The sequence below is a fragment of the Notothenia coriiceps genome, unplaced genomic scaffold (assembly GCF_000735185.1).
Source record: "Notothenia coriiceps isolate Sejong01 unplaced genomic scaffold, NC01 NC01_scaffold00011854, whole genome shotgun sequence".
NCBI lineage: Eukaryota > Metazoa > Chordata > Actinopteri > Perciformes > Nototheniidae > Notothenia > Notothenia coriiceps.
The window spans coordinates 291,901-316,351 of NW_011344555.1; the positions used below are offsets into that span (position 1 = coordinate 291,901).

Below are 24,451 nucleotides of genomic sequence, written 5' to 3' on the forward strand. Positions count from 1 at the left end.
TAAAGTCCAATGTACACCACATTTTCAAAAATATTTTCTGACATAATTATATTCAACAAGAAAAAGAGAAAACATCCAAAACAAGGATGTCCTTGAAGCTCGACAGAAGATTCTCTGCATCACCTCAATGAACCAGAGAGCTCTGCATAACTCAATCCTGTGAGTGTGACTGGAACACACACACACACACACACACACACACACACACACACACACACACACACACACACACACACACACACACACACACACACACACACACACACACACACACACACACACACACACACACACACACACACACACACACGGCCAGGGGAGGGTGTGAGGGGGAGTCCATTATAAGGTCTGTGGCTCCCTGTTTTCTTTGAGAAAGGCCCTTGTCCCAGACCCGGTTCTCTGCAGCTCTCAGTGCTCAGGTGTTCAGTGCAAACAGCAACAGATCTCTGTGAGGGGGGGGAGCCACTGCTGCCCATCCCATCACTGCTCAGCCTGAGGCGTGGTCTTAGTGCTCTTAGCAGGACTTCTCTGTAGACCCCTGTCACAAAGACACCCGTCACAATGACACCCACACTTGGGTTTGGCTCAGTCCACTTCTGATTGGCTCCCCCCAGCTACTGTTGCTGCGAAGAGGAGCGGTCAGACAGACTGTCGGCCCGGTGAGGGGCCAGCTGCTGCTGATGATGATGATGATGATGCTGTTTATGCTGCTGTAGCTGCTTCTGTTGATGATGATGCTGTTGTTGTTGTTGTTGTTGTTGTTGTAACTGTTGCTGCTGTTGTTGGGGTGTGGCAGTGAAGGCACCCTGCTGCTGTAGAGGGAAGGCCGCCTGCAGGATCAACTGGGTGGACTGGTTTCCATGAAGAAGCCGAGAAGCCTTGTGTGGAAAAATGTGATTAGCGAGTTGATTGGATGGAAATTAACCTCTTTATTTAAGTGACATTTGTAATTATGGCATTTTCTGATGTGCAAAGTTAGCTCATGTTAATTTTCCCCCGAGCGTTACCTGAAGGAACTGAGTCTGCTGCAGTGGAGCCTGCCCTAGCTGCATGGCTGTGACCTGAGACTGCTGCTGTACCTGCTGCTCCTGCTGATGATGCTGCTGCTGCTGCTGATGATGATGCTGCTGTGGTGGCTGCTGGGAAATGCTGATGGTCTGGGTCTGGCTCTGCTGCGGAGCGAAGGCAGTCACCACTTGGCCCATAAACATGGTTGTGGGGACCATGACGGCCCCACATGCCATCTGCCCTGCCATTAGCTTGGTGAGCAGCTGAGGACTGGCAGGAAACCTGTGGGAGACAGGAAGTGGGCAAAAGGCTGGTTAGGGTCACTGAATCACATGGAAATGGTGTCAGGAGCCTTCTTGGACGAGTTATTGGAAATGTTTGGATTACAGAAGTTTGAACTATACGCAGACACCATTGAAATCCAAGTCTACTTGGCAGTACGATACTAATAATATTAGTTTAGCCAAATATTTATCTGCAACTATGCAATTTGTGGTTTGGACAGAATAAATAGACATGCAAAAAAAGAAATACAGCTGTGGAATGTTGAGTTCAAATGTTGATGTTTCAATGTTATGAATGAAGCTTCAAACTATTCCATTCAGCCCTAAACTAAATTGTAGAGACACAATTAAAGAGGTAGGCAGAGTGGCAGTGCAATCAATGATCTTACAGTACTTAATAACGAGCTCACTTTGTGTGATGATATGAAATGTAATCATGACAGCAATGGGACCAGTTTTTAAATGAGGGTACAAACCTAATTTGAGCTGAACGGTCCTGTGCAAATGTGGCCACAGCAGGAGTGTTGTGTCCAGTATTCTGAGCCAGGCTGGTGGCAATCTGGAGCACGTTGGCTGGGCTCTGCTGAGGGATCATCATTGTGTTGTAGAGAGACGCAGGCAGTGGATTTTGTTGAGGCTGCAAAATGAGAGACGAGCGTTGAGATTGAAATACACAGAACAAGATGAAGATGTGTTGGATGTTTTTATTAGACAGCACCGGGAAAACTGTTTAGTTTGTCAGACCTGTGAGAGTGCTGAGCTCTGTTCCCGCAGCAGCATTTGTTGCTGGGGCTGGACAGCATGTTGGGTTTGAATGCTGCTCTGTAGAAGTCCTGCAGAGACCACCTGGCCCTGCATGCTGAGGGTCCCGCCCTGCTGCACAGTGCTCCCCTGGTCCATCTGAACAGAGCTGAGACTCAGTCCGCCAGCTCCTTTCGGCAAGAACATCTGAGACATGCAGAAACGATTCTTACTACAACAGCAAAATCCTCCACCCAAACCGAAAATACATTTTTTTTTTTAAAACAAAAAAACAGCAAAGCAACAACACTTCTCCCCAGTCTCACCTGCAGGCTCTGGCCCTGCACTCTCTGCAGCTCGTCCTGGATCTGCCGCAGCTCGTCCTGCTGCCGCTGAATGTTGGCCTCGATCAGCCTGGTCCTCTGCTCAAGCTGCCCCTTCAGGCTATGCATGACCTCGAGCTGGCTGGAGAACTGCACCATGGCCTGCTGAGGAACAATGACACGGGACACAGAGGGAGGTTAAATGGTAACGGCTGAGGTGATTTCAATGCATGTATCTAGCATAGCATAAGAGGAGCAATTTTAAACAGTGATTCAAAGGCACCAAAATGGCACTTACAAATCATTGTCACAGATTACTGATCCAAATCCATTATACATTTGGTTTAAAAAACATTTTTAAATCACATTTAGGTTGCAAATACATGTTAGCGACAGAGCACTAGAAATGTTATGAGGATAAATTAAATATTTTTTACGAAATTAATTTATAATCGGAATTGGTTAATGAATTCATTTCATTGATACACAGCCCTATTTAATCGGAGAAGCCCAAAGCACAACTCCACTTGACTTTTTCCTCCAGTTTTTTCTTGAATTAAACCAAAGCATACTATAAAAAGGTGCCGGAAAAGCTGTCTGACTGGCACAGAAGAATAGTCGTGAATTAAGCATTGAAACAATTGAGATAGTTATCTTACCTGCCCACTGATCTGAACTTGTTGCTGTTGAGGTTGTTGCTGTTGTTGCTGTTGTTGTGAAACCACGGATGTTGCCATGTTCTGTCCTGTAGTCTGGGAGCTCATTGACTGCTGAAATAACATACAACATAACATTAAACACCAGAAAAAAAATTGGATGAAGATCATTTCAAAACAAAGCATTTGATCTCTCCCTAACGGTACGTCCACACGGCAGCGTCGCATGCTTCAACGGAGACGCTTCCCATTCACTTTGAATGGGGTGACGTCAATCTTTGCCGAACTGCATTGTGGTTCCGTCGCGTCGCTTTGCCTCCGTTGCTCGGTTCGAAAGTTGAGAAAAGTTCAACTTTTCAAGCGTCGACAGAAGCGCCAGCCAATCGAATCATATGCCAGTACAAGCATTAGCCAATCAAACCGCGTGCTTGTGTGTCCGGGGCGGGAGATTCATGTGATTGGTCGCGCACCAGACACGCCCACCGGCAAGCTTCAACGCAACGCTGCCGTGTGGACGTACCGTAAATGTCCACTAATTAAAGCCCTTTTACACAAGACTTTGTCCTTCACTGACCTGACTGCTGATGGATGATCTTTGCACTGACGTCATCTCCACAGCACAGACAGATTGGCACCCTGGTGTACTCCTGTCTCCCTGAAGCTTCACCTGCGACGCTGAGAGGGAAACATAAACGGGATTCTCAGGTTTAAAAAACGAGAAGGCCATCTGGTATAAACTAGTTTCAGTCACAGAGATAGTTGTGTGTGCTTACAGGCTGGGTCAGACAAAGCGGTGTGCGAGGATTTGTGTGAGCTGTGAGACGAGGTCGAAGGTGACCGGCTGTGGTTGAAGCGATCCAGAGCCTCCTTCAGGCTGGTGGTGTTGAGCTGGGACTCAGACTCTGAGTCCTGGGACTGCTGTGAGGCGAGGGGGAAAGTCAGATCTGGGTCTCCATGTCACAGATTACTGATCCAAAAATCAAGTAATCAATCAAGTCTCACCTTGTCTGTTGTGATCTCAGGTTGTATTTCTTCGATTCCAAGCTCTCTGCGCTGTTCTGCTCTTACTTCAGCGTAACTGTAGAACAAGGCAGTGAATGTGGTATAAAGATTAGGCGTTTTTCTATTTTTTTCCCTTTTAGAAATATAGAAATCTCCGGGTAAATCTTTGATGTACCTTACAACAGTGTGTGTGCAGACAATAAACTCTGGTCTGGAGTTCCACTGGTGGTAGGTGATGTAGTAGTGAGTCTGAAGCCAAATCCACTGCTGCCCTTTGGTGAGGAATCTGTAGTAGCAGGACTTTCCTTTGCCATATTGCATTACTAGAGAAACACAAGGAAAGGTAGCTTGATTAAAAGCTCAAAAGAAGTTGATATTTTAGTGATGCCTGAGAAAGATGTACTCACAGTGTTCGTGGCATTTGGCCAGTGTCTCCAGGTCATCTACATGGTAGTAGTCATATCCTGATGTACCCAGCACCTCAAATGGGAGGTAACCTATGATGGGTGGAGCTCTGGAGAAACACAGACAATGTTGTTGCAATGAATATTTGCCTAATTAAAAAATGGAGCAGAAAAATAGTCAATTTGAATTCAAATGATATGGGGATAGAAATTATATTGGAAGTGCTGGAAGTGCTAAACTACAAAGGACACAATCTCAACACGGAGAATTTACATTGCTTTGAAGATTGTGAAGTGGCTTCATTGACACTACAGCATATGCATTTAATATAGGGCAAGGCAAGGCAATTTTATTTATATAGCACTTTTCAGCACGTGGCGATTCAAAGTGCTTTACAAAATAAAAACAAAAGACATTTAAGAACAAATACATAATTAAATGGCATTTAAAAACAGGCATAAAAAAAGATAATGAAATAAAATAAATAAATAAACACAGCAGGTACAGAATACATGACTAAAAAGCATACTGTAGTGTGAGTATGAGCAGCTCAATTAAAAGCAGCGGCAATAATAAGCTTTGGAATCACTCATTGAATTTATCACAGACCTGTGTTAGGTTTTTTCCAACAGCAAAACACAGGGAAAAACAAACTGGAACAAAGATACTGTTTGATATCTGTACCTGTGGTCCAAGAAGAGAAATTTCCACTCCAAACTATGTCTGGAGGTGAATTCCTCATTTGGCTCCTCTACAGTGCACATCTCCTGTGGGGGAAAGGGGGGATTTAACATTATTAACATGTATCTAAAAATACATGAGATGAATACTTACATTCTAAGATGCACATGCAGGAAATAATGTCAGTCTAAGGAGGTAGATATAAGCATTCACATTCTCCTAAAGTGCTGTGTTCATTGTTAACCAGAATTACTAAGCATCACAAGTTTAAATACATTTCCATGATGTCTTTCATACAGGAACCACTGTCATGATTTCAGTGCCAGAACCTTCATTCCATAATACTTTGGGATATTGTTTAATCTTTATTCCAAACTCAATGCCACTTAATTTCGGACCAATAAACCGCAAATCAAGAGCAGCTGTTTAAAGGTCCCATGTCATGCTTTTCCGGTTATTACCCGTCCCCTTCTGTGTTATGAAGGTTTTTATGCATGTAAACGGTCTGCAGAGTCAAAACCCTCAAAGTACACCCTGTAGTGAGTAAAACTCTAACACAGAAAATACCTCCCCAAAACGCCTCGTTGGAGATACGTCATTGTCCATTTGATTCTTCTGGGTACGCATGATGTCATGCGTTACCCGGAACCAAATGGACCAATCCGTGGAGCCGTTACGTTACGTCCGCGGAGCTGTTACGTTAAGCCCCTGCTGATTGGTCCAAATTGACCAATCCACGGACTTCCTCACAAACACACTCAGTACAGGCAGCTCTGCTGATCTCTCCTCCCTGGCTGCAGGCTGATAACAGACAGTTGGGATCGCGGCGAAATTCTCTCTGCAGACCCATTCTCACAGCGTTTATCAACCTTTTTCTTACTCAATATCAAGCCACACGTATTGTTTTTACTTCGGCTGTGACTTTGTGTGTGCTCAGGGTGAGTTTGGCTGTGTTTCGCTGTGTATCGCTAAACAAGGAAACAACACCTCCAAGGAGCGTAGCACGATTCACAACGTCCCGACCAATCAGAGCACACTGTGCTCACAGGGAGGGTGGGGGCTGGAGCTACTGGAGCTACAACGAGCCGTTAAAGGCAGAGAGTGAAATTCAGTGAATACACGTAGTTTACAGAGATGCTGTATGAGAAACCAATGTGAGTTTGGGAAATTGCACAATATAAATCTATTCTAGTAGACCTCAACAATGGAATTATGATCAGTGGAAATGGCCATGACATGGGACCTTTAACTCAGTTGAACAAAAGATTTAACACAATGGGAAAGAGACCAAAAGATACAGTGTTTTTCAAGTCAACAGGGGACTGCCTTTAATGGTTTACAGGAGCCCAAATGTGTTTGCATGGAGTGACTGGGCAACTATTGCCATTGTTTTTTTTTCTAATTACATTCATTAATCAATTCAAACCCTGAAGTGTGAAACTGAATGTGTTTTAACCGATGAAAGGAGAAGTGTGAAGTGAAATAACGGCTTATGATTATTACCTTGATAAACTGTGGTTTGGCCAGCCTCACGGTTGCTATCAGACACACTCCGTCTTCATAAGCAGAGTGAAGCGATCTCTGGATCACTCCTTCAAAACCGTTTCTGTCACAGTTAGGCACTGGGGACAAATAAAATAACAGAAACTTTACGACTAGGAAACACAGCCCAGAGCTCAGAAAATAATTGGAATGTAACCTACCATTATTCAGGGACTTAAAGTTTCCGATGAACTTGACATATTCGTACACAGGGGGCTCTTTGGGGTCTATTGTCCCTCGGAGCATGTGGCAACAGAACTCCAGCTGATTGTTAGCTGGAAAAAAACATCCCAGTATTAAACAGAAAGAATGAAAGGAAATAATTGACACTTGGGATGACTACATATACATTACAATTATATAATAGTTGAATAATACAAATGTACATTTCACAATGCAAGTCAAATATTCTACTTACTTTTCAGATATTCAGGCGTCAGCGCCTCTCCCTCCATGATATGAGAGGACAGAGCCTTGTACACGTCCGAATGCTCCCCCATGGGCAGGAAGTTCAGAAGGTTCTGGTCCACAAGATCCGACTGTAACACATGTAAAATATCACAAATACATCTTTGAGCAGGAGTTGCTTTACACATGTTGGCTTTGTTATAAATATTATGAAAATGTGATAATGAGTCTACGTTATTATTTATTTACGTTATACTCACAGGCAAATGTTCAAGTAGGGACGTCACACTCTCAGAGGCGTAGATGATATTTCCATCAGTCATAATGGCAAGAAAAAATCCATCCAACGCCTGACAGAAACAAAATGTACTCTTGGATTAGAAAAAAGGAAATGCAAAGACTACAGCATTCCACGTTTAGTTAAAGATGGGCAATAATAACAAATGATCATTTAGGATTTTACAAAGGGAATGATGAAATCATATATACAGAGATGTCGCAATACCCAACAATGTCTTCTGAAATGATAATAACAAGTGGATATTAACTCAAATTTCTCAGAAAATCTGAAGTGAAAATTATTTGAAGATTGTGGCTCTTAAAAACTGGACTCCATGCATGTAAACATAGTCAGGGTATAGATTGAAATATATATATTTATTTTCATCTATCATTTTATTTCACTTCATTTTGCAGTAAAGTTGTAAATCAAATAAAAAGTATTTAAATAACAAAGGATTATACAAAAATAGGTTTTACCATCGGATTTTCCAATAAAGAAACAATATTTAATTACCAGAAAACATGCTATATCCTGATATATATATATATGGAATTACCAATATTGGGATAAAGGATGTTGGCCATATCGCCCAGTCATATACTTTTTTAGCTCACCTCCAACATCAGCTGAGTGAACTCTTCATTACTGAGGAAAGGAGGCTTCCAGTCCTGTCGGATCTCTGTTGACTCTGACTGAGCTGCGATCTCTAGTGGACATAAGACATTAAACAGGTTCAGCTGAAGGGTGTGATCCACAACTCTGAATCTTGATCACACACCGGCTGCATACCCTTATGTTTGTGCAGAAAGTCGATGCTATTTTGCAAAATAGTTGACTTGTCCATCTTGTGGGTGTTGCCCGGCAACATGGTGCCCAGCTCTTTGATGAGGACATTGAACTGATCTCTGCGTTTCTTCTCAGACTTGTTACGGGACACACTGTGGGTAGAATAAGAATAAGAACACACTTTAAATGTTGTGTACCATCTTAAACTGGGGAGGATTAGGTATACGGTCAGAGGGTTTATTTAGTCATTTTAAGCAGCTTTTTGTAACCTTTGTGTAGGATATGGAAGCTGGAGCGAATGACAATGTAACCAATATCTTGGTACGTTTTTGTATTTGTATTTATTGCCCTTTTATGCATGTCTGAAATGTATCACATGAAGCTCTGTGTGTCTGGTACATGTGTATCTTGTGATAGACTTGTTTTAAACTGTGAACACAATAAACAGACTTTGATGAAAAAGAGTAAGAAGAAGTTTTGTCTTTATGTATTACAGTAGTTTGGGCATTGGTCAGAGCTACATTAGCAATGCTACCTTGTTGCGAGTGCTCTAAAATACCCCAACTGTATTAGGAACTAAGGCCATCTGATGTATAATTACTCTATGATTTAAGATTCACGATTTAAAAAGTAACATGAAGCTTTTTTGATCTGAACACAATCCAAAGGGATCGTACCGTTTAGCTTTGTCCTTTTCATCTTCTTCCATTAACCCATCAAAGATACTGCTGTCATCCCTGCAGAGCAAATACACCAACAGTTGAAGAAGATCCTCTTATACTCCTTCTCTATTCATCTATTTTAAACACTGGGTTAAGAGCCCCAGCCTAATTCTAATTGTCATGTTAAAGCAGGAAACTGGACACAGTATCCCAAAAAGTGACTATCTAATGCTGCTAGATATTTGAATTGAAATCAACCAATGGCAATTTTGATAGGCGATTGCCTTAAATCGTCATACAGTACGTAACATCACAGATAATTTTATCTCAAAATCTGTACTGTTGATCAGAGAAAAAAGACAATAATACAAAGCCAAGCCAAATGCAGGTAACTCATAACTCACCGGTCAATGCTCGAGGTCATTTTGTATCCTGTTCAGGGTCGCAGTGTTGGAGAGGGGTCTTTTAATCGTGAGGTAGACATTTGTGAAAGAATCTTTAAGGAAAATAAACAGCACACGGTAAGAACGTGCACCAGCTTCCTCTCTTCCCAGTGGTTGAAAACAGTAGTAATGTCAGATTGTCAAAGTGAACCTCACCTTACTGACAGTACAGCCAGTCCTGTAAGAGGATGAGGAAGTTGCTGCTGGATGAAGGAAGGGTGTGGGTGGACACACTGTGGTGATGCGGGTGGTGGAGCTCTGGGAGTCTTGGAGGAGAGTCACTGAAAGCGTCCTCAATCAGAGGGCAAACCGCCGAAAAGAAGTCTTCAATGGGCCGAGTTTTTCTTCTGCTTTGGGTGTGAGACTGGCTCATGGCACATCTGAGTCTATAAGAAAGTGTTAAAAAAACACACACGTCAGTAACAAAATACTAAAACAAGATGAATGTTCATCAGGCCAGCCATTAAAGACTGCAGGGTATGGCAGATAAAATGTGATTATTATTATTATAACCATGCCACATATATGAAGCTGTCTAATTTGGGAGGCGGTATTGGAACATGTTAAATAAAGTGATGAATCAGTTTGAGTACATTTAAAACAAAAATGAAAATGCACTTTCTTTTAAAGATGGGATGTGTGCCTTCAAGCCACGTGCTCCAAAGAAATAGGGGGCAGCATTGTGTCTCCATATAATATAAACCAACAGCAGGGCAGGAATAAGGACACTTCCACCAAAGTGCTGAGAAAACAACTATTGGGTACAGCCCCCATATTTTGGATAGAAAATGTTTGTAAAATGTTAGTCTTACTCTGTTTAGAAGTCAGTTTATTTATCGTTTTTTACCATAAGATCTTGGAAATACATACTATATTCTGTACAGTTGGGCAGTAGAGCCACTTTTTCCCATCACTGTCACCCACTTCAACAGGCAGTGGTCAGTGTAGGACGCTGCAAGAAAAGTAATGAAGCCTCATGTGATGGCTCAATGCAACTACTGATGGTGTGCATATTGCTTTTAAAGTTAAACTATTGCCTCTTGTTTATTACCCTGGATGCTGATGAGGCAGATACATAATAGCACCTATTTTAAATCAGCCAAAAGGAAAACAAAACCACATCACAGTCATAGATTCTGCACATCTCTGAGAGAAATGTGTTCTTCCTCTCTCCTGACTCTTGTTATTGCGCAGGTAGGCCTACAATAGATTGTCAGATTAAAATGAGAAGGCCCACTGGGTCTCTAGCATAAAATATTTGACCTATTTATTTCATAAACCAGTTACCGCCAGAACCTGTGGGAGGGTTTTTAGCCTTTTTGTGTCGGTGAGAAAATCCCTTCTCTCAGTGTGTCATGGTACACATAAGACTTTTATTATTACAAATGTTTCGAATGAAATTGTATTGTAAGTTTTAGCTATTTTAGGGATTTATGCTTAAGGTATAATAACTAATATATACAAATATGGAGATACATTATTTAGCGAAGTATCTGTTTAAGCCAAACAGCATAAAACACACCTGCTCTTATTGATATAACTGGAATTATAACACATTCTTGTTCAAGGTCCTAAATATACAAAACCAAGCAAGTCCACACACACTCCGTTTCTCTGTGGAACTGTGTCTTTATTCGTGTTTATTGTTAATGCTTTGTTTATTTTCCTTTTTTATTATTATTTAAAAGCACCCAAGTTTATTGTCTCAGTTTGAGAAGCAAAATAATATGTTTTAAAAAGATCTGTCAATGTGTCAATGAATGATTTGGCCTCTGAAATACTTTTTAATGTGAATACATATTTTAATTCATAAAATATGACCAGGGATCAGCGTGTGAATTAAACCACAGTCAGCATGTATACTGTTATTTAAAAAAAAAAAAGTAAATGAACCTAGTCAGGTTCAACAAAACAAGGAAAGCAGTCGTGTGTTTTAACATGAAGGAAGTATTTACACCTTCATGTTGTCTATGGTTAAAACACGCAAAGGAAAAAATGACAGTAAGAGTAGGTTCTGTTGCAGCCCATTGACCTCCAGCTATGCAGTGTTATTTTTACTTTGGACTGCATGAGACTCTTTTCACACAAATTCAAAGGACGGTGACTTATATGAGATTACCTTTGCAGCAACATAGTAAAGTGAGTGGAGAGTTTCAGTACAGACTTTTCTCTACACAGATGTACCTTCTGAACCAGAGAGTATTTATGCATCTTGAAAAGTCAAGCTAGCTGGTAAACAGACGGAAAAAATATAAAAAGAAACACTGGTCCTGACTGAAATGAGGGCAAAATACAAGGAGGAAGGTAAATGTTGACACTAGTGTACCAGCAGCAGAGTGAGTTGTACAACTGGGTGAGCAGAGGTTGTATAACTGTGATGTCATCCTCGCTTCACTGACCTGCTGGCCCAATGACCTACTTTCTTCCTCCTCCTCCAATCTAACTTAATCACAGCTCCACAGGCAACACCTTCCTGCTCTTACTAATAACACTGCGCTCCCTGGCAACACAAGTCCTTTAAAGCCACACATTTTACACAGATAGCACCTTCACAAAAGACGGCAGTATGGCATCCCACTGTCTGCATATCAGATTTCCCTATTTATTCACATTATTTACAAAGGCGTCCTGGTGTTCCCTGAGCCTCAGCGGGCACAGGCGTCGCGGGCACAGGCGTCAAGGAAACAGCGCCAGACATGTAAACAGCCAATTTTCAACATAATGTCAACCGTACAAAATGTCAACCGTATAGACTAGCACAGACGTATTCAAATGAAAACAACTGACACAAGTGTTTTTCACCCTGACACACATCAAATCATAGACTGAAAACACTTTTTAATAATAATTGTCCTATTGTTTACACAGTATAGTTGAAGGTCTGTTGATCACATACTGAGATGTAGGGCAGCAGAGCTGTGAGGAAATGAGTCACTCTGAAGTGGATCTGTGGCGCTGCTCATCAAGCACCCGGCTGCACCCCTCCACACCCGGTGCAGAGAAGCCAGCACAGCAACAGTGTTAATGGGCAACACCATGGCAACCAGCCTCACCGTGCGGAGCTAAAATAGCCTGGCTGAATTCCTCCACAGATCGCACTTCCTTCGTCATACACTGAGAACTATTAGACTTAAGTTTGAAGTCTGTGCCTGTAAAACAATGGCACCTCTGCATCCTCGTCATGTAAACAGTAATGTTTATTTTCTGATGGAGTGGCCTGCTTTCTCCATCAATTAGACACAACCAATCCCTCCCATTGTTATTGTATTATGAAGCAGATTCTCAGGGAGTGTTTCTAGTATTGAATTAAGAGACACTGTTAACTGAGAGAGAGTACAGCAGTGCTAAAAAAAATATATATACAGTATGTAGGCTCAGACATTCATTAAGGTGACATAAAATGTACCCTGTGATGATAATCCAAATGTTTACCAAAGGACCAGTATTTAATATCCACCAGCAGGTATACAACTATTCTCATACACCACACAGGACAGGATAATATCACTGCATATTAGAAAACCTGTTTAATGTTGGAAGGTACTACTTGTTCATAAGGCTGGACCAGCAGTTGACAATACAGATGCAGGATAAAGCCTCAAACAGATCTTTGAAATTCTTCAGGATGCATCCCTTATAACCAATATGCTGCAGTGTTTCCCCTAGGATGGAGTCATAGCAGCGGTGCTAAGGCACGTGGGCCCAGCATAATGTGAGCACGGAGTGCGTGGAATGTTTTAGTGTGTGCACGTGCAAAGTGCGCCCCGCCAATTTGTTTATATGAGTCTGCCAGCACAAGAAAAGCTCTTGGGGCCTAGTACCAGGGCCGGTTCTAGACAATTTGCTGCCCTAGGCGACATTTTATATATAAAGAATAAATGAAAAATCTCTACAAAAGACAAATACACTACAAAAACCGAAACTTATTGACATAGGTCATGTACGTCAAAATGGCTTCAAATGTATTCAGTATTGTATGAACATGTTTTAATTGGGGGGTGGAAGTCACATCCTCTAGGGGGGTCTGGGGGGATTTTTTTTAACATGTTAAGGTAAAATGCTTCAATCTGGTGCACTTTGAGCACACACTTACTAGAGACCTGGGGCCGTATTCACAAAGGATCTTAGGGCTAAAAGTAGCTCCTAACTGGCGAATTTAGGAGAAACTCCTAAACATAATGGGCGTGTCAGTCTTAAATTTAGGACTCCTAATTTTATTCACTAAGAGCAATTCACAATGTGAATTGCTCTTAGTGAATAAAATTAGGAGTCCTAAATTTAAGACTGACACGCCCATTATGTTTAGGAGTTTCTCCTAAATTCGCCAGTTAGGAGCTNCACAAAGCATTTTATCTTACCGCTAGGAGTGCTCCTAACTCGCGCTAAAACATTTTACGTAGGAGTTTTTTCTTAAAAGTTATTCACAAAGCCGCTGAGACCTACTCATACTAAGGATAAAGAGTGACCGCCGTTGCTATGGATTACGTCGATTCTCGTGCATGACTTTAGAAGCGGTCAGTACGGTGATTGGTTGTTCAGAGCAGGCGGTCTCGGTGAAACTCATCCGCAACATCCCACAAACGAGCCCACTAAATCACCGAAAAACAAGGAAATAGCCTAGGCTAGAAATGTATTCCTATCAAATAGTTATGGACAGTGCAGTTAGCAGAATACACGCATGATGACAAGTTTGTGCAGACCACGATAATGACGTTGTATATGCACGTTAAAGAGAGAGAGCAAACAATAAAAATACGTAAATTGCATTAAATCAGGAGGCAATTAAAAGCACCCTGCAAACTATTATCCAATGAGCATATTTCCAGCACTTAAACACTTTCAATAACAGCCCATACCGCCGTTCAAGTCCCCCTATCATGATGAATGAAAACAATCTGCGTGTTGATGGAATGTACTTTCTTTCTATTGACGAACACGTCCTCATCTTTTGATGGCGCAATTATTTTTATGTGCGTCCTGTCAATAGCACCGACCACACCGGGCATACCTGCAATTGCCATGAAGTTGGCTTTGATTCTGTGTAGTTGTTGATTGTCCAAAGGAAACCGGATAAACTGTTGGATGATATGTGGTCTAGAGAGCGCGTTGATGGTTTGGTTTATGGCACAGCTGACTGATGGTTGCGATATTCCTAAATCGTCGGCATTGCAAAGTTGCATTTTCCCTGTTGCTAAATATCGTAGTGTTGCCAAACATTTTATTTCCGGACTAATCGGGTTATTCCTGTTAGTCGGGGATGTTATTGCATCCCGCACTAATTCCACAACAAGTTTGATACCCTCACGATTTAGCCTATATCTCTTGATCAATTCACAGTCTTCCATTGTCTCCAAAACATTTCGTCTCGCAGCCATTTTCAGATTCTTTGTGAATAGGTCTTACTGAGTTAGGAGTCCTCTCGAGGACTTTTAAGCTCTCCTAAACTTAGGTGCTACTTTTAGGCCTAAAATACTTTGTGAATTTCTCTTAGTGAATAAAATTAGGAGTCCTACATTTAAGACTGACACGCCCATTATGTTTAGGAGTTTCTCCTAAATTCGCCAGTTAGGAGCTACTTTTAGCCCTAAGATCCTTGTGAATACGGCCCTGATCTAGGGGGTACAACTCTAAAAACGCCCATATGAAAAAAGATCGGTTTACATTTTAATAATCAAATAATTATGTGAACATAACCAATAACCTACCATAGCCAATAACAAATAAATGTAGCTTATTTTATTTTTGTTGTTCATTCATATCTTATTTTACCTAGTTAACCTAGCGCCCAACGTACAGGGCAAATTAAACGTGTAAGGGGTGAAAAGGGTGTTACATTTACTTAATTATGAATGTTGTGACATCAAGGCCGAACATTTGGATGAGCGCCAACGGTCAAAAATGTTTTTTCCCTTCCAGAGCNCGAGTTAGGAGCACTCCTAGCGGTAAGATAAAATGCTTTGTGAATACGGTCCCTGATCTAGGGGGTACAACTCTAAAAACGCCCATATGAAAAAGATCGGTTTAGATTTTAATAATCAAATAAGTATGTGAACATAACCAATAACCTACCACAGCCAATAACAAATAAATGTAGCTTATTTTATTTTTGTTGTTCATTCATATCTTATTTTACCTTAACATTTATTTATTCATGCATATTTTTGTATCTCTCCAACTTTAAACGATATTTTTGGTTAACTGTCCTATAGTATATATTGGAATGATTTCAAACCTGTTTTTATTTATCCTAATAATGATAAAGGAGTGCCTTGGAAATATGTGTTTACATAATTTGTAAACAGATATTTGTTTGAGACCCACTGAGATAACTTAGACTAAAATTAACTATCTTAACACTCAGAGTCCTTTACCTCACTGAGCCTCTCAGTCTGACAGGAGAGCTCTCCTCCACCATGGTTGTAGAAACATCTACTTCTTATATCCGTTAGCGCAGCTAGCACCAGATTCTAATAACAACAGCGCCGGTACCGGTGCGCCCTCTCTCTCTCTCCCTCGCTCGCTCTCTCGCTCCCACTTTGGCTGTGAGCTGCCCAACATCCCCAACTTTCATCACTTACAGCACCTATGTCAAAAATCGGCCCTGCCAGTACATACAGTGGCAATGTCTCAAGATTTAGCAAAAATAGCTGCGCCGCCGCTATTTGTATATAGGGGAAACACTGTGCTGATATACCAAGCTTTTCTATTATGCTGAAGCTGTCTGGTAGGGCTTGTATCACATGGTTAGCTAAATTGGTGTCATAGAAACCCTTGAGTTTCTTCATTAGTTTTCTTCTACGTCATACCCTGAAACCCGAGAGTAGGGGATTAGTGAACCTCTAAAAGATCCCAGGGTTGAACAAACATTCCTAGAAAGACAAGTAACTTCAGTCGTCCGTTTACAATTTAAAATCACTGGAACATTAGACATCAATACAGCCTCTTGCAAAACATACTCGGTACACAGGTGAAGGTCAAATCCTGCCCCAAGTGAAATATCTATGATAATTATATTCAGAGCCCCAAGTGTGGGAAATATCGAGGTTTCGAGGATAATAGTATTCAGATGTTTAACAGCCAGTAGGCGGAGGTCACACAAATCCACAAAAACACATGAATGAATAAATGACTCAGTCTCACATCCTGTCTGAAGCAGAATCTAGGCGTGCACATCCAGGCAGCATCTACAAAGAACATGAATATGATAGTGTTTAAAACCACATACTGCAAATCTAATCTTCTGCATAACACCTACTAAATAAAAAACTAAACATGCCATTACCAGCCGACTAAAGTATAATAAATAAAAGTGTACATTCTGCATCACAAGACAATATTGATCATAATGTCATTTGTGCAAGAATAGTAAATTAACAATCCCTCTTTCACTCAATTTGATATGTTTCTGTATTATATGAAGGCAAATAGAAATTATTAAATATCTATGCAATTTCAAACACAGCCTATATATCAAATATTGTGTTTGCCAGTTTTCTTATATATGTTGTCACCTTTGCTGTAACATTGAAGAACAAATAAAGGATTTTTGTTACAGATTCAAAGGTAGAGAAATAGGCATAGAGGTTTCCTCGTGACTAGGATGTGAGATCGACCATGGATGGTTTTAATAATTTCATGGTCACTTGGCCTTTAAGTATTAAAACCCACAACAAGCTTGTCAACAGGGCCCACCACACTGAGGCACAGCGGTACCACTCAAACCCTCGACTGGAGGCAGCAAGCTGTGTTTCCTCTTAAAGCACACATCCACAGGCACAGCAGCACAAAATGGTCTTTGTTTTGCTTTTTTCCTCCACAGCCCACAGACAGGAATGTTTGAGGGGCTAGCAGCAGCGGTTGGCAGGGGCCACCTCCACTGCTGCTGGCCTCCTGTCCCAGTGGAGAAGAAAGTCGGTCAGGGGCCTCATACCGGTGCCAAGTAGGTCATTTGTGTTCAGAAGGAGTACTGGCGGCAAAATAGAAGCATCATGGAGGACTACAGACACGCAGCCCTGTCAGACAGAGCCTATGTTCAAAATATATCACTGATACTGTATGTGACCACCAACACTGAATCTGGACATATTTAAATTATATTTATGCTAAACAGCTAGCCTTATATTAAGAATCGACATGTTGTCCCTACAATAAACAGTAAAGCAAGTATGAACCATTAGAAACCTTAATAACTAAGGCCTTAACTTGACTTTGTAGTGTCCGGGAAGACTTTGCACCATATGTATTATACTCTACAGATGAATGTGTCAAAGTTAGAATCACACTTTATTGACTGCAGCTCATCTCAGATAAAGAGAGCCCTTCCATACCATGCCACTGCACGATCCTAAATTAAACACCATTCATCATGCAGAAGTAAACAGCTGATCCAGGATCTGCCTCCTCAAAAGACCCATTCAAACATGCATTGTAGTAAACATTTAAACTTGTGGTTATTATTGCTGAAACAATGAGACAGTATGACAACTATTAAATCATCAATCAAGCAAAATGCACCATTCTAGCTTTTGTCTGAATTGCAGACTAAACATATTGTTTTTGTTGTAAATCAATAATGAAAATACTTGTTGGTTACAGCCATAGTTACAATACTGTTTTAACCTTAAATTAAGAAATCATGCTACCTAATGTCCAGAATATTGTTTACGCTTCTCAAGTGTTATCAAAACAAGGCACACTCAAGACGTCAACTTCATCACGTTTTAAACTTTTCTTTGAAACATTTTAACCCATCATGAGCTGCTTCAGAAGCTTTAGTTATATTTAATAGTAAATAATAATGTTCAAGCAGCAAATAGGACTTGTGTAGAGACACTTAAGGAGCTACATTTCATAGTCTGCTGTCCATTTACACTTAAGACAAGATAAGAAAATAACTAAGCAGTTGGTTGCAGTTCACAAACATCCATTCAACCCTCACATCATATGCATCAAATGCGCATTAAATTCAATTTTCATTATACTTATGTGAAACATCGGTAGACTGAAGAACAAAAATAGAACATTACTGAATTGGTGTATAACGTCTCTCCAAAAGCTCTAGATAATTATAATTATCCAAGTGTACAATCCCTTACCTTGTTTCCTTGAGTGGTGGTCAATTAAGGAACCGCTTCACCTCATGATGGATGAGTCAACTCTGAATTCTTCATCTGATGAACGGAAAGAGAAAAGCTAGAATTGTTAAATAGTAACTAACGTGTGGCTTAAAGCGAAGAAACTCCCATTTCTGAATCAGAACTGAAGCGTCTGGGTTACCATAAGCCTCGTACAGCACTGCAAAATAAGAGAACAGCTCTAAACACATGCACTGTCAAACACACACCCACACACAGACTCACACGACTCTTGGCAGTTCATTCATTAGCAACCCGCGCCCCCGGCCATCAGCTGGGAAGAACATTTACTTCCAGGAAGCGTAAACAACCATTTGCTCCGAGAAGTGCATTAATGTGAGGTTACTTTGTTTCATTATTGTAAAAAAGGTTGCTTAGGTGTGAGTGTACATGTGAGTGTTTCAGCAAAGGCTTTGGAAATGTAATAACCCTTTTACTGATAAAGAATCCATGTAAAGAATTATATCACACTACTGAGTTAAGTCTCATCCAGTGATGATTTATTGGCCTCAAATAAAAAATAAAAAGATTTATTGGTAGGATAACTATCATATTCTTATGACAAACCTCTTGAATGTATTGGTATCTTTTAGTTGAATGAGTAGTAAATACCAATCACAGGTTCATGAAATGGAGCCTTTAAACTAATGTTGTTGAACAGACTTACTTCCTTATGTGTTCATAGCATGTTATCTGTATGTAATTAAAGTTAAAATTACTTAATTAATTGTCAATAAAAGGTTCCCTGAACTCAAAATGCATCAAATCTTTGATATGAGAGGCTGGATCTGGCAAACACATTTATGTTGTTGATCGATGATTTAAACAGATAAAGAAATACAATTAAATAAATGAATAACAAGTATTGCTAAGTAAAAGTGTTGTTGGTTAATTTCCTGTTACATTATTATTTTTGTTATATCAATGTTTTCTAGTTGACCTCATTTATTTTGTAGGCCAAGCCACTTAATTGCAGTGACATCATGATGTTGTTTTAATGACAACAATCACCTCATCACATAGTTTGGTAACACAATGGCCGTTTCTCAATCGCGAGGATGCTTGCTTGGTAGCACATGTCTTCCGAGTCACTTGCTTCAGAAGCTAGGCAAGAATCCTTCCTGGCATTCGGAAAACGAAGAGTGGAACAGGCTAGCAAGTGTGCAGGTGTGCGTCATATGAGAGGCCCCGTCTTACATTTTCCGCCACAGATTTGGGGAAATTGGTCTGTGCGCAAAGCATTGTGGGGATTTTAAGGACGCGAAGTCTACCCATGTGCAGCCTCGAAATTACCCCCAAACCAAGGACGCGGCCTCGGTGGAATTCCAAGTATGCTGGAGATTGGAACAGTCCTTCGGCGGCACTCGAGGACGTAGCATCCTTGAAATATTGGCTTGGAAGCCAGTTTCCTCGAGATTGAGAAACGGCCACATGTTGTCGGCTTGAAGCCCGGGAAGAGAAGAAAGGAGGGCACACAGTAAGTACAGTCAATATATATGTCCGAAACTGTTGCCGAGGCGAGGGGAGAGGGGGTCCAGAAGTGCGCCACCCAGGCGCCAATGAAAGCGTGGGCGACGTCCAAAACCGCCGTTGAGGTGGTGAAACAGCGAGAGTGTCCACACGAGGCCGACCAGGAATGGTCGAACCTCCTCTCAGGCACCGGAAAAACTCAAAAGGGTCGTCCTGTCCACGATCAAAAACAGGTAGGTGAAATTGTGAGAGCATCCACACGAGATTCTCGTGTGGATGCTCTCACAATTTCACCTACCTGTTTTTGATCGTGGACAGGACGACCCTTTTGAGTTTTTCCGGTGCCTGAGAGGAGGTTCGACCATNAAGATTGATGCAAAACAAGTGATATTTGACCTTTTTAGACAGATTTAGCAAAAAAAAACTCTTCTGGGGCCATTTGGGTGGATTTTCCTTATCTCTGGCCCCCCTTCTTCGATTTTGACATTTGACATCTCTTTCTGACCTTTAGAGCCAATAGAATCGAAGGGAAATCGTCCCGCACACTCATGTTAAAAAAAGATGGCGTCTTCGCACATTCAATCTCTCTACTATTTTAAAACGGAATTGCAGTTTTATTGCTTATAGATTATCAGAACATTTCAAAGGGGACACAGCCACATTGGATATTAACCTATGGATTAACTACATCATCGTTTTTATCGTTTTAATGCCATTGAAGACCAGTTTTGACCAGACAAAACCAAGGTAAGCCATTTAAGCGTTGTAGGCTACGTAGCGCCACATGTGTTGATGTACGTTTTTGTTGATAACGTCGCGAGTTTGTATCTTTCAGTGTTGAGGTGGGCACAGTTAGATTCTGTGTCTTTACGATCATAAACCATGTGTTGGATGTGCAGCTAGGATAAGTAATAAGGGAGCTAGGAGTGATTTTCGGTGCAGTAATAGGTTAGCATTTTTGGCTCGGGGCTAATTCAGAGGCTCACTGTTAGCATTGTGTGTTTTTTTTGTAAAAAAAATGAAAAAGATCAGTTAAATGAGTTTTTTCCCGTTATAGGGATATAAAATATTCATAGTTTATTCAATATTAAGGTTCCTTAGTCTACGTTTTTTCCTGCAAATGATGCGATTTCGGCCCCGGAACCGGGTCCGTGGGGCTTAAGAGGTTTAACGGCAAAGCGCGAATGAGATATGACGATACAGTATTAATTGCAGGTTAGCAGTGTTCCCACTGAATAAAATGTTTGTGTCAGGAGGGCAATCCGCCCTGAAGGAACCCCGGTGACATGCACGGCAGATGTGACTTGCAAACAAAAGGGGGTTTTCACACCGGAGGGGCAGCGTCAGGGGGAGGTGATTACATCTGTGTAATCTACATTTGACATTAACACTGGTGATTAAAGGCTGATAGAATTTTCTATTTTGGTTTGAAATTAGAAACATTTGAGTTGATATCTAGATGGCATTTATGGCAGCCCTTTAAGGCATCATCGGTGTTGTTTTAGAATCATATTTGTTGCACAGTCAGCATGGCAAAAATAAACACAGGAATTAATACATCTGCATATGTACAGGCTGACTTGATAAAGTACTATAGCATCTTTGTGAGGTCGTCCCTTTTGCTGTTTGGAGCCTTTCAAACAGCCAACAGTAAACACAAAGCCTCTTCACAAAGTAATTGACTTTATTGTCTTTCTGCCACTGTTATGGAATTTCTTGTTGACTCTTATGACGTGTCTTCCTCAGTGGTACAGTACATTATAGTCATGCCTGACAGCATCAATACAAGCAAACACAAACACAGCTGTGGGCAGCTGGGTGAAAACTTTATGTGGACGCTCGACTCACTTTGGTAACCTCATCCCAAGGTAAGGCCTTCCATTACTGCCAAATTACACGCAAAGAACAACACACCAGCTATCCAAACTGAAGTAAGCATGAAAGCTGCTATTACACAAGCAGCGCTGAGTGTAAAGCTCTTTGCTTGTTAGGAGGGTCGATCATGTGTGCGATTTTGTTTTAAAGTAATCATGTAATTTGAAGTGTGCGCATGTATGTACATGAGTGCTCTTGCAGGAGTGCTTTCCTGTCTGTTTTTAGTAGGGGTAGGATTAGGTAAGGGTTAGGGTGAGGGCTGGAAATAAAGACAGATGACAATTATGAATGAATGATGACCAAAATGATTTGCAAATGTTGATGAAGTCAAATTCAAAAAGAGAAATTACTTGAAATTAGCTGAGAAATAAACTTTAACTGCCGTTGCTGCTCATGGATTCAGTTGACATTAGCAAAAGCGTTCACTTATAATATTTATCTCCATTCCATAATGTAGGGGAAAGGGCTCTTCATCACTTTTTCAGTATATAATGGATTCAATTCAAACATTTTACTGTGTGAAAACTTGCTCCGTAGAGTTGGATAACCAGCTGGGTAAACAGGCTTCAGACCTTCAGAGATGACTAAATGTTCCTGGTTCACCATGAGGCATTATTTTATGACAATTTAATAAATAGTTTATTGTAAAAAAACTGCAGGTGGGATAAAAGGGTCTTTGTTAAACATATTCATTTCATACAGTATTCATAAGAGTAAGAGGTTTTCTTACCTACATTTAGCAAGAGTCCGTCTTCACAGGAAATTATAAATGTGCTGGGATATAATCTAATATTATATTGTACAGTGATAATACAATGATACTTACAGTGAAACATCATATGTCAAAATTGCACAATTACTCACGTAATATCATTCAAAGTGGATTCCTGTTCCAATCTGCATGAGTAACATGTTATTATCTAGAGATTTTAATTAAGCAGATTCCAAAATGATCAGATTCACAACAGTGATTTCATTTAGGTTTATGTTACCCAGTAGCTTCACGATTGAAGTTATTGCGTGATTCCTTATTATTAACAGTGAATATTATACTTTCAAGTTCTGGTTTGCATCCTTCATTTCATGCACAAGATGGAAACATAATTAAGAAATGGATGAAGGATGTGGCCATATGAGCCAAATGCACAATTGGTTTTCATGATTTCTACAATGTGGAAAAACAATCAACTCAGAGGCTTGTCATGTTTTATAAGGTTAACTAATGGTCTTTGTTGCAAGACGTGACATTGTAATAGATTACTCTCCCTGCTAATGTTTCTTTGGTTTCCAAACATGAACATCAGTCAAAGCTTGCAGATAAACATTTCTGTAATTTACGACACTGGGCCCAGTTTTTTAAGCAAAAGTTTGACCTTTGACCTCTTCTGAGGTGAGTTTGATGAGGATTTCGAAATGACCATCACATCTGTCATTTAAACTGCTAGCATTAGGTTAACCTAGCTTAGCACAATTTCTTGAAACAGGAGTAAACAGCAAGCCCGGTATAAACTAGGAATTCCCATTTTTACAGGAACATTTTTTAATAGATTAATCAATCAAAATGTGTGGTAATTTTACCTTTGGACAGAGCCAGGCTGTCAAACCGCAAAATAAATCAAAACCTTATATTAATTGATTTTGAAAATATCCTCAAATTAAAACACAGCAAAGACTTTAATCTGTGTTGTTGCATCAAGGTGCGACAGAGTGTGAATCATGATAGTAACCTTCCCTCAATGCCTTTGGGTTTCCCCTCAAACAAACCAATTACAGTAGTGCATGCAAATACAAGTCAGGCTCATATTAAAAGAAAACTCTTCAAAGGGCACGACATTTCAGTATTTCTAAATAATGTTGGACCAAGGGGAGCTTTCTCTAGAGCTTTTAGGAGAAAAGAAAAACATCAGTCACTACATGTGTAAATGATACGTAGGGCCACACACAGAATCCAAGCAAAGGCATCTCCAACACTTGGATTGTGAAGCATTCTGTAAAATCTGTTACAACATGATGAGTGCTACAAATACATCTTACAAATGAATGAGTTATCTCCTGGATGATGGTTTAGATGTAGGCCTAAATGTGATGAATTAAAGGTATTTGAGCTACAAATAGCCACAGCCACGCACAATGCTATTGACTGTGCTGTTGCTGTTGGAGAACATTGATAATGCAACACAATTTGTGCAATTGCTTGTTTTTGCAGTTTTTCTCATTGACAGGTCTAATGAGGGAAGCTGCCATTCGTAGAATCATGTTGACGGATGTTTAAGGGCGTTCCATTATCTATTCAATGCTTCCTTTGGGAGTTGAGATAATGCCAGTGCACGTGTGAGCAGTCGCACAAGGACATACTTTTGTTTCATATCTCACAGTTTACGTAACTAACATAGATTATTGTGACCATTTCGATCAGTCATCAGCATTTGTTATGTATCACTGATATCAACACCTCAAAGGGCCTTAACAATTAGACTAAACTGCAAAAACAATAGGCAGGCTATCTTGCGTTCCTCTTGCTTATTGCCTGATCTCCACTGTTGAGCCTTCATTCATAATAATAAAGAAAAGTGGGAGATTATAGAGGACAGAGAGATTAGTGTAGGAGGATGACATGGGTGGGGATGAGTGTGATGACTCCCAGGAATTGATTGATTATAAATGCGGTCCACTTGTGTTGCTAATGATCTAAAATAAAGTAATATCAGAATTCCAAAGACAAAGCAAGACTGTTATTTATTCAAGTTT

The 24,451-nt window shown here is 40.5% G+C and overlaps 1 protein-coding gene across 1 annotated transcript; it reads right to left on the bottom strand.

Annotated features, from left to right (window-relative positions):
* Nucleotides 1-244: 244 nt before the first annotated feature.
* clocka (clock circadian regulator a) lies at nt 245-18,408 on the bottom strand. The gene is made up of 22 exons (XM_010773021.1): nt 18,320-18,408; nt 9,381-9,610; nt 9,186-9,277; nt 8,797-8,856; nt 8,123-8,271; nt 7,948-8,039; nt 7,311-7,400; nt 7,061-7,181; nt 6,804-6,917; nt 6,604-6,722; nt 5,104-5,186; nt 4,422-4,528; nt 4,190-4,337; nt 4,015-4,090; nt 3,786-3,930; nt 3,587-3,687; nt 3,016-3,126; nt 2,360-2,521; nt 2,037-2,240; nt 1,769-1,929; nt 1,008-1,290; nt 245-878 (listed from the first exon to the last, which is right to left on the bottom strand). The coding sequence occupies exons 3-22, from the start codon at nt 9,203-9,205 to the stop codon at nt 615-617; spliced, it is 2,610 nt and encodes an 869-aa protein (XP_010771323.1). The 5' UTR covers nt 9,206-9,277; nt 9,381-9,610; nt 18,320-18,408; the 3' UTR covers nt 245-614.
* Nucleotides 18,409-24,451: the final 6,043 nt, after the last annotated feature.

Bases quoted from the DNA above. Each gene is read 5' to 3' on its own strand.
- clocka (XM_010773021.1), bottom strand. From the start codon at position 9,205: ATGACCTCGAGCATTGACCG. The intron at 8,857-9,185 runs GTGAGTTATGAG...TTTGCTCTGCAG, and splicing joins ATGACCTCGAGCATTGACCG to GGATGACAGCAGTATCTTTG. The intron at 8,272-8,796 runs GTACGATCCCTT...TTCTACCCACAG, and splicing joins GAAAAGGACAAAGCTAAACG to TGTGTCCCGTAACAAGTCTG.